The following is a 10,491-nucleotide window of genomic DNA, read 5'->3' as shown; positions in this document are numbered from 1 at the left end:
CTGAGACAGGAGGATCATGAGTTCAAAGCCAGCCTCAGCAAGGTGCACTAAGCAACTCTGCCTCTAAATAAAATACAGAATAGGACTGGAGATGTAGCTCAGTGGTTGAGTGCCCGAGTTCAATCCCCAGTTCCCTTCACCCAACCACCCCCAAAAGTGTACAGGGTTAGGGTTGTAGCTCAGTGGTGGTGCATTTGCCCCACATGTGTGAGGACTGGGTTCTATCCTCAGCACCACATAATAACAAAGTTATTGTGTCCAACTTAAAAAAAAAAAGTATATAGAGAAGTACCACATTACTCTGGGTCTTACATTTTTTTGTGTCTGTATGGTGCTGGGGATGGAACCAGCAGCCTCATACACGCCAGGCAAGTGCTCTACCAGCCCCTTGGGTCTTAAGATTTTTTTCATAATATGTTCTGGTGGTCCTGAAGAAAGTTATGGCTAACAGAGGAATTCTTATTCCGCTTGTGTGCTTTCCACTTCTTAGACCTTGAACACACAGAATTCTTTAGCTATTAAGCAACTCTTATATGAACACAATATAAAAAGTGTGGAAAATAAAGCAAAGTGAACTTTGCTGTGAAAGGGAAAATATGTAAATAAAATAGCCCTGTAGTTATAATAAGCCATTTAAAGATTTGAGTTTGAGAAAAATTCAATCTATATAAAACTGGGCAATGTCTTCATCTTAGATGAGAATAACCAGTTACAGCAACCACATTCTCTAACATTTTAAAAAAGATAGCATCTAATTTTTATATGCAATAGCATTTCTAAAGTTATTCTTTCAAAGGAGCATATATTCTCCATAGATTAAGTTATGTCATGAAACACATTCTGACTGCAATCTAAAGTGCAAGTCATGAGGCATGGCAACTTTGGTTATGTTACTGAGCTGTGTTGCCTATCCACAAAATGATTTTTTTTTAAAGCCTCACCTGGCAGTCCGATACCAAAAAACATTGTGAAAAAATTGAGGCCTGTGAGACACTATAGATATAATCATGTTAGATCTTCGAGTTCTGGGAATGTGTATCTCCCGAGAAACTGTCAAACTATTGTCACTAAGCCAAACCTGAACCCACTTGAAGACCAATAATAATTATAGTTGTGCTATAGAAGGGGTCAAAGTCAATATTCAGAAACATTGCATTTTATTGAATTCTAGATCAGCTAGTCTATTCTCCCCTATAGACCAATGACAGTAAGATTGGAAGAAAATATATGAAAGTTAGTTAAGAATCTATTATCACTGTTCAAAATGTTGGAATAACTTTCACTGTACTAGTGAGGCATTAATAAGAGCCTAATGTCTACAATAATTCATTCTTGCTCAAAACAAGAAGTAATTTCATTTAGAGTTCTGAATTTATTCTCACTGATTTTGCTATTTGCATTAGTAAGGTTCTGGCTTAGAGTCCTTTTCCCATTCTCTAATGTTCAACTTTAAAATATAACAATCAACACTAGAGCTTAGAGAAATGTGGAACTGGGTAGCAGATGCCACAATTACAGCCCGTCCTGATACATCTTACTTAACCATTCTCTAATATAAGAAGGTTTCTCCTCCTCTTTTCTGGGGGCTTGCTCCTTTGTCATTTCATCTAAATTCCTTTATAGATTTACTACAGATGAGAAAAAGGTTTTAGATAACAAGTATTTATGCTATCAACCTAAAAAAATGCAGAAAGAATAGGACTTTTATATGTCAAAATAGAATCCCTGCAGTCCACTCCAGACTGGTCCTAAAACAGAGAATACTTCTGCAAGGTTACTGACAGAGCAGCAGCCTTGCCAGTCATTGAGGACACTTTAAAGGCTTATGAAAGGAAACTTGACCTCAACAGAAGACTACACTCAATAATGGAAACAATATATTTCTCCACTGATATACAATACCGTGTAATGCACTGAAAAAATTGGATTTTAAAGTAATAGAACAATTTGAAACAATACAGCATTTTTGGATGTCTTCCCACTGGTCCTTGTTACACTCGAAACCCTTCACCCTTAGTGTATCCAGATACACTATGACATACTGATCATAAAAGACAAGCAAACAGTGTCACAAGCCACATGGAACCATCTGCATGCAGTTCAGCCTGACTTTACCCTTACTTCCTTCCAATACAGACTCCATTACAATTCTGAGCCATCTGCAAAGAATAGAGATACACAAAACTAAAACAAGTATCTCTCTATGATTAGAATATTTTAAAGTCTTTAGAAACTTTCCAGACGTACCTCTGATGGAGCACCCCCACCCTCCTCCCCAGTAGAACCCAAACAAGAACATCCTTTGCTCCTGTGGGTCCTGCCAGAACTTGTTTAATGGGTGTTCAGGGTTTTGGTTTTCCTCCTTATTCTTCCTCCTCCTCCTCCTCCTCCTCCTCCTCTTCATCATCATCTTCATCATGGCAGTGTGTAATTTCCTGGGGGGCCAGTGGGAAGAGGTTGGGGGGTTTAATCTCACTAATCGACCTTGTCAACTGGTGTCGCTTATAGTCGGTGTCTTTAAAATCCACTGATGTTCGGTTGCGGGTGGCAAGTGGGGACTCCATCTCATTGATATCTACGTGTGTGTGCTCCACTGTTGACTCATGAGGCATCTAGAACAAAGCAAGAAGCTCACTACATCCAGTATAGCAAAAGAGATACTTCCCAAATCCTAACCCCTTTTCCCCTATTATGTGGCCATGTAGAGTTATATCAGACAAATCATTTAGATAGACCTTTACAAAACTACTACCTAAAACTGCCTCTCTTACTCTCTACTCCCAAAACAGTAAACCTATCCTTTACTAGAGCTGGAAACTGGGTAAGACAGAGAAGACTATTATTTTCAATATCACAGCCAGTCCTCAACAGCTCAATATCAGAACACAGGAATATAGAAACCACATTTCTTTGAATTAATATTAACAAAAGAATAAAGTCTTCATCATTCACTGTAACTTGTAATAGACTTCAGAGAGTTAAGTTATATTCTCTAAGTTTCAATATCTTGATCATACTTTCTGAAAGGCCCTTGTGCAACCACATAATCTGACCCTAGGCTTTGCACATAAGAATGTTCAAATTGTCTCCTGTGCAGTCCCACAAAGCTGGTTGCAGATCTTGATCTTAAAGTGTATCTTAACTATCAAAAGTAACTTTATTTACCAGGACATGGGCAGCTCTGAAGAGATAACTGAATGGGTAATACAGCAGGTTGATGAAAGATGCAGCATAGAGATCAGCATAACGCATCACTTGACTGGCAAAGAGTGTCTGCCGGGAGCCACTACGAAATAGGCTTCCCATCATCCCATAGCACATATCCATGTCATGAGTTACTTTCTAAAAACAAAAAAAAAACAAGACTGATTTTCAGTTCATTCAAGAAATTATTTATTGGGCACCAGCTGTATGCCAGTCCCTGGAAAAAAATAAAAAATATGAAAATCATTTAACTCATTTTCTATTTTCTCTCAAATCTAGTTTTGATACCTTTATACGTCTCTGGATGGAACTAATGTCTGGGCGCTCATTGCTACTGCTGTCAAGGTGCCTGAAGATAAAGAGAAAAACCCTGTGAAAATCTCCAGAAAGAACATTTCTTACACCAAAGTGACTCCCAAAAAGGTAGATGGTTTTTAGGGAAGAAATTTTTAGAACTGAGAAACTTACTTGTAGAGTTCAGCCAAGAAAATATCCAAACTCTGAAGTTCTTCAAAAAGGGCTAAAGTTTGGAAAAGAAAAGAAAAGTACTCAGTTTTTAACTGACACTAAAACTTCAGTAAAAAGTTGTACACAGGACCCAATATATATAGCCTGGACCAACATGTCACAGGCAGGTGTATAAATGACCTCTATCTCCTTCAAGAAAACCTATGATAATCTGTTTGGAATGTGGCAGCAGCTCAACACCTTAATTACCTTTTCTTCTATTTGAACACCACTAACTACAATTTTTTCTTCCATCTGTGTGCTCATTCTGAGCTTGCAAAATACCAATTCCTACCCTATCTCAGATGTAGTCAGCAAAAAGCAAGTGTTAGTAATCCCATTTTTAGATAAATGAATGAGAATGAAGTGACTTTTCCAGGGTCACAAGTACAGGAAATAGTACAGCCAAATCAATTAGATTTCTGAAACTTCAAAGGTGGAAAGTTGAAAATACAGATGAAAGGACAGCCAGAAGATCCTACTGATAGTACAGACAACAGAGATAGCAACAGTTAGTATCTGCATGTTTTCCATCTGTTGTAACCCTTCTCAACCTGAGTTCCCTGAGGGAATTAAGCCCTAAGACATCTATTTTTTTTTTTTTCTATTTAACAAATGTGAGGACAGAGAGATTCCAACATTTCCTGCTGGTTCTCAGGAGGAGCCTTGGTTGAGAAGGGTTGTGATGTCTATCTTCTTTATACACATATTTCCTAAGTCTCATCAGCATTATGAGGTAAGTGCTATTATTATCATCCCCATTTCAATATTTGAGGAAAGTAAGGCACAGGGTATTCTCAGTAACTTGCCTAAGGGTATGCAGATTTTAAGCGATAGATTCAGGGTTATTACTCAAGGCAGGCCAAATTTCTGGAGTAACTTTCACCATATACTTGGTGATACTCAGTAAGGCTGCATGAAGAACTTGTATATCAAACACCATTATGTAACTATATCCCCATAGCTCAATTTAATATAGTATATGTCCTGCAAATATACAGTGTGGTTCAGTCCAAGAATATAATTTGTCTTCATTCTCTATTTCTCAGAAAAGTAAATAAATACCAGGAGGTAATTAATGTTCAGAACTGTCACCCCCCAGAATCTCAGATAATATGGGCTGTTAGGAGAGAATGGCAACTAGGCATGGTTGGAGAAATATGGACTGCAGAGGAAGTGGAACACAGGTTAGCAATTACAAACTGTAATACAACATGTAGCACTATGCTCAGAGAACACCAAAGTTTTCACAGTGAGGTCTGACACCAACATTCTACACTTAACCTCAAAGGGATTTAAGAAGTTGAATAAGGGCTGGGATTATAGCTCAGTGGTAGAGCACTTGCCTCCCACACGGGAAGCACTGGGTTCAATCCTTAACATCACATAAAAATAAAAAAAATAAAGGTATTATGTCCATCTATAACTAAAAAAAAAAAAAGAGCAAAATGGAAATAAAAAAGTTTGAATAAGATAATAACCTCTTATATTTATTAAAATTCTGGAATTCTGTGAAATACATGAATATTCTAATGGGACTATCAAGGCCCATCTTTTGACCACATCCACATCCGAACCCCTGCACAAAAAGTAATGGTTTATCAAAAAGAAATGAATTCAAAGATGGCCATTTAGATATAAACTAGCTATTTCAAAGATTTATAAAACATAATAATAGAACAGTCCCTTACAACTCTTGTCAGTCCAGACATGCAGCTCCTGTGCAAGTTCAGGAATCACCAAGAAAGTTCGCCACCCTTGCCGTTTCTTTGATTTTAAAATGTCTCCAAAAATGTGATCTCCAATATACAAAATATCTTTGCCCTTGGCTCCCAACAAATCACAGATTGTATCAGATGAACCTGAAACAATGAACATAAGATCTCCATGTTAAAGCGAGCAAAGTCCACACCCACTTAATACTGCGATTAATTTTACTCTTATTTAAGGGACAGACCTTTATTAAAGACAAAGACTTGCCATTCTTCCTACCACTCTTTTTATTGCCTGTAAGATAAAGTCTTCAGCTCTACTGTGCTGACTAGAACTCTAATACCAAATCCTACACAATTCTATCTCAGCTTAAGTAAATATAACCTTCAAAAGCAACATCACCATTTTTTTTTATCACAGATCAGCCAATAAGTTAGCTTTGTTCAAGTGTTTAACATAATATGTGTCTGTGCACACACAGGCTACTAGAAAACTCCTGAGACGCACCCAAAATTATTCCAAAAAGCTAAAATAAATAGGTAAAATAAAGAGGCGGTGGCGGGGGGAGGGGGTGGCTGAACCTACTAGTGAAAATAAAATTCTTTCTCCTTGATTTTTATCAATTTAGTGGGTGACTATTTACCTTTGGTAAACAGTATCTCTGAAATACTGAAGAGTACATGTAGCACTATGCTCAGAGAACACCAAAGTTTTCACAGTGAGGTCTAAGCGAAGATGATACTGTGCAAAAACATTAAATAAAATCTTTGAAAGTTTCTGACTTACCTCCTGAGTAGACGATGCCATGCTGTAGGGGGCCTGTGTATGTACCAATTTTCAGTTTGCCAGTTTTCTGTGTGAAAAGAATATGAACTTTGTAATACTTTATCATCCTGTTATAATCTACTCACAGCACTACTTGGCAGGCAGCCAAAGACATGGCACTCATTTTTTTCAATTATTAGTTTGGTTTGTTGGACTAACTTCAGTTTTAAGACCAAAACTATAAATTTTAAGAGAAATATGGCCATTAAATTAAAAGTATCTATTTTCTTAGGGAGAGTGGGAATGGGGTAAGAAGACAGATTACCCTCTCAACTTACAGTATCTACTTGACGCAATACCGTGCCTTCTCCAAAAAAGAGTGGTTTCCGTGCATCTACCAAGATCAGGTCAAAGTAGGACTGCCATGGTCGATGGGAGCTCCCAGGCTGGTGAAAGAGAACCAGTAAAAAACAAAACACCACTCCTTAACTTAAGACACTCACATGTAATCTTGTTCAAATATAAGGAATTCAGCAGTACTAAGTATAACCAGAAGATCTCACTATTTAATTTTTAAAAATGCACTGTGTCTAATTATAAGCCACATCCTTCTGGAAACAGGTGTAAATAATAAATAAACTCAAGTAATCTCTACAGCTGGGCATGGTGGCACATGCCTATAATCCCAGCAGCTTGGGAGGCTGGGGCAGGGGGATCCCAAGTTCAAAGCCAGCCTCAGTAACTTAGTGAGGCCCTAAGCAACTCAGTGAGACCCTGTCTCTAAATAAAATATAAAAAAGGGCAGGGGGTGTGGCTTAGTGGTTAAGCATTCTTAAGTTCAAATCCCTGGTTCCCCCCAACCAAAGTAATCTCTACATTTTAAATCATTTAATCTCCTGAGTTCCAGTAACATATCACAGCAATTTAACATATGAAGGTGTGCTCACAATCTGAAATGTATGAAAAAGAGCTAGGGAGAGATGTAAGTCAATACTCAAGGGACAGATTAAGAGGGAGGTTTGATCAGCATTAGAACTAAAGTATATAAACTATTATGGACCATATCAGGAAATTTATTTGTTCTTAGAGTGATGGTTCTAGGTATGTACTAGTCTTTGGTTCATATAACAAAGTAGTCACAATAATGTAGAAGTTATGCCCATTAAAATTATTTCTATCCTGAAGAGAAGTGCACATTAATTTGGGGTGATCTCAAAACAGGGATCTGCTGATTTTTATTCATAGAAGTCTAGGAATCAAATTCTACAAGTATATGACTAAATTGTAATGGGTATTCCTTAAATCTAAATATAGCCATACTGTGGGAATGAAGTCTTCTTTGCTAAATACCAAAGTTAACTGTTCTTTGGGCACAAAATTCAGCAATGACTTAACAGCAGAATATAGAAACTGTCAAGAACACATATATATTTTCTGTTCCTATTAACCAAATATATTTCTCAACCTGAAAATTACTTTCATTGCTATACAAACTTGATAATTCCACACAGAATTTCTTAAGCATGAAATTATTCTGATCCAATCTTACTAAATTCCACTTGAATATCCTTTTTTTATTTCAATCTGCTGAATATTCAAATTGCTAATTGTTTTTCTTTTGTTAATGAGAATTAAAGAAAAGGTTTAAAATCTAGGACTATTCTGGGTAGTTCCCAACCAATTCCTTCCCCTAAATATTCCTGAATGATTAAATGCATTCATTATTACTACAGCAATGATCTATTAAGTTAATGAAATACCTTGGGGCCATGTGGGAAATCAAACAGGTAAGTCATAATTTTCTGGAAAAAAAATGCAAAATAAGGTTCACATACTACTTTTGCAAAGGATATGCAATAATTAAAAAAAAAATAAAAACCTTTTCATAAAATGTCTTTTTTCAATATAGAATTCATTCACCACATTCTTGTCTCTTCTAGTTTATGACAGTGGAAGCTAGAAATTAATACTTCATCATACGAGACAACCCTCCCCCCCAAAAAAACCCACAAAACCTTATGAGATTCTCAGATCTGTACAGATTCATACATACATCCCTATCTATTTTTCCTAGAACACAAAATTTGAGATAAGGGGCATATAAGGTAGGGGCACAGAGAAAAACTAATGACTTATGGAATAATATATTTTAAAGTTTTTACAAAAATGAACTGGAGGGAGAACTTTTTACTAACACTATTAATTTGTAATTGTCTCAGCAGAAGTAAATAAAGAATTAATATTAGTTTTTTCACATGCTTTAATCACACTAAAAAACAATTTTAAAAATAAGAAGTCGTGGGCCAGGGCTGTGGCTCAGTGGTTGAGCACTTGCCTTGCAAGCGTGAGGCACTCAGTTTGAACCTCGGCACCACATACAAAAAATAAGCACATAAAATAAAGATACTGTATTCATCTACAACTAAGAAAATATTTTTGAAAAAAAGAGGTAGTAAATTCTGATATCTAAAATTCAAAAAATCTTTGTACCACTTACTACTATGGAGCTTCCAACATCAGGGAAGTACAGAAAGTAAAGGGTATGATTTCTTAGGTTTATATAAATGATGTTCCAAAGAGACACAGAAGCCATTTTAATCAGCACAAATATTTTAAATAGTCCCAAAATTAAAATCTTCAAGTAACCAACTATAACCAGGGAAAAGAGTCATAAAGAATAGAAAAAATTAGAAGGATTCTGATATGGCCCTTCTCCCTATACAGTTTTGCTTTTTTCACTCTGCTTTCAAAATAAGATGATAGAAACTACTTTCATTTAAAAACTTCTGTCCTCCTCATTATTTTCAAGGTTCTTTAGGCCAAAATAATTTCTCTGCATAATCAAAAAATATGAATATTAAGCACTTACATCTGTATATTTATAGTCACTGTTGGTGGCAAGAAATACTTTCCCTACTTCCTTCATCCGGCTCAAAAGCAAAGGCAGTTTTCCCTGAAATGCAGTAAAAACAAAACACTAAAACACAAATACTTTCATTTTGGGGTAGTCATATACTAGATTTTTGTCCCCTAAAATAGGGGTAGGGTAAGTCTTTTAAAGATTAGTTGTTGGTTTCAGAATTTTGCATTTAAAAGCTCCCATAAGCGCTATTCATGAAAAAAAATCTTAATATATGTAGTATACAAACTGTACATAGCATCTAGATTCATATGTAAAATGACTATAAGGACATTAACATATTTCCACCTTTCTCATATGGTCTACCTCAAGAAAGAGTTTAAATTACCTGTGATTTCCTGAAGTATAAGAGTTAGATGTGTTAGAAATCCAGAGAAGTTTATTTTAAACAACACCAGCAAATTTGCTATTAGAGATTATTAGATATAGCCACATTACGTATACACTAGGGTTTTACAAGCACCTTGCAGAATGTAATGGCAAGTCTAGATAAATCTAGAAATGCCCATGCCCATCTGCAGATAAGAAAACTCTAACTGCTGATATGTTTCTTTAACTGGAAAGAAAAACACCTTTTCCTTCTCTCACAATAAATAAATAGGTTCCTTTGCACAATTCTCCTGAACTATTTTGGTTTGGATATGAGGTATCTCCCAAAAGCTCAGGTGTGAGACAATGCAAGAAGGTTTAGAGAAGAAATGATTGGGTTAGAAGAGCCTTAACCCAATTAATGAATTAATCACCTGATGGGACTGAACTGTAACTGAAGGCAGGGGCTGTGTGGCTGGAAGAGGTGGGGCACTGTGGGCATGGCTCTGGGATATATTTTTTGTCTGGTGAGTGGAGTCTCTCTCTGCTTTCTGATCATCATGTGTGTGAGCCCTTCCCTCTGCCACACTCTTCTGCCATAATGTTCAGCCTCACCTTGAGCCCTGAGGAATGGAGCCTACTGTCTATGGGTTGAGACCTCTGAAACTGTGAGCCCCCAGTTAAACTCCCTCCTCTAAAATTCTTCTGGTTGGGTCCTATAGTCACAGCAGCAAAAAAAGCTGACTAAAACATGGACCCTCCCCACTTAATGTTCTTCTTTGAAACAATGTGGGAAGGAGAGTGAAATAGGAAGTACAAATTCTGAAAATAAAAAATCTTTACTGTAGTGCTTGGAGAAAATATTGTATTCTGCTATTTACATGCTATAGAAAAGAAAGAAATGTCTGAACTTGGGACTCTGTATGTGTTTACTTTTTATTTTGAAACAATTTTAGTTTATAGAAAAGTTATAGAGGGATTGGAGTTGTGGCTCAGAGACAGAGTGCTCCCCTAGCATGCATGAGGCACTGGGTTCGATCCTCAGCACCACATAAACAAATAGATACTGTGTC

General features: G+C 36.6%; 1 protein-coding gene across 7 annotated transcripts in view; it reads right to left on the bottom strand.

Annotated features, from left to right (window-relative positions):
- Positions 1-1,140: 1,140 nt before the first annotated feature.
- The window catches only part of Nt5c2 (5'-nucleotidase, cytosolic II), a 133,858-nt gene continuing 124,507 nt past the window's right edge, over positions 1,141-10,491 (bottom strand). For all 7 annotated transcript variants that reach the window (XM_078016220.1, XM_078016181.1, XM_013362091.4 and 4 more), the window contains 9 exons: positions 9,059-9,142; positions 7,950-7,991; positions 6,528-6,635; positions 6,211-6,277; positions 5,403-5,573; positions 3,673-3,724; positions 3,493-3,553; positions 3,166-3,342; positions 1,141-2,612 (listed from right to left, as the gene is read on the bottom strand). In XM_078016220.1, the coding sequence (XP_077872346.1) occupies positions 2,364-2,612; positions 3,166-3,342; positions 3,493-3,553; positions 3,673-3,724; positions 5,403-5,573; positions 6,211-6,277; positions 6,528-6,635; positions 7,950-7,991; positions 9,059-9,142 (1,011 nt within the window). In that variant the 3' untranslated portion in view covers positions 1,141-2,363. The remainder of the gene's footprint in view (positions 2,613-3,165; positions 3,343-3,492; positions 3,554-3,672; positions 3,725-5,402; positions 5,574-6,210; positions 6,278-6,527; positions 6,636-7,949; positions 7,992-9,058; positions 9,143-10,491) is intronic.

This window comes from Ictidomys tridecemlineatus, chromosome 1 (assembly GCF_052094955.1).
Source record: "Ictidomys tridecemlineatus isolate mIctTri1 chromosome 1, mIctTri1.hap1, whole genome shotgun sequence".
NCBI classification, from domain to species: Eukaryota; Metazoa; Chordata; class Mammalia; order Rodentia; family Sciuridae; genus Ictidomys; species Ictidomys tridecemlineatus.
Note: the sequence above shows the minus strand (reverse complement) of the source record. Positions and strands in the feature narration are given on the sequence as shown.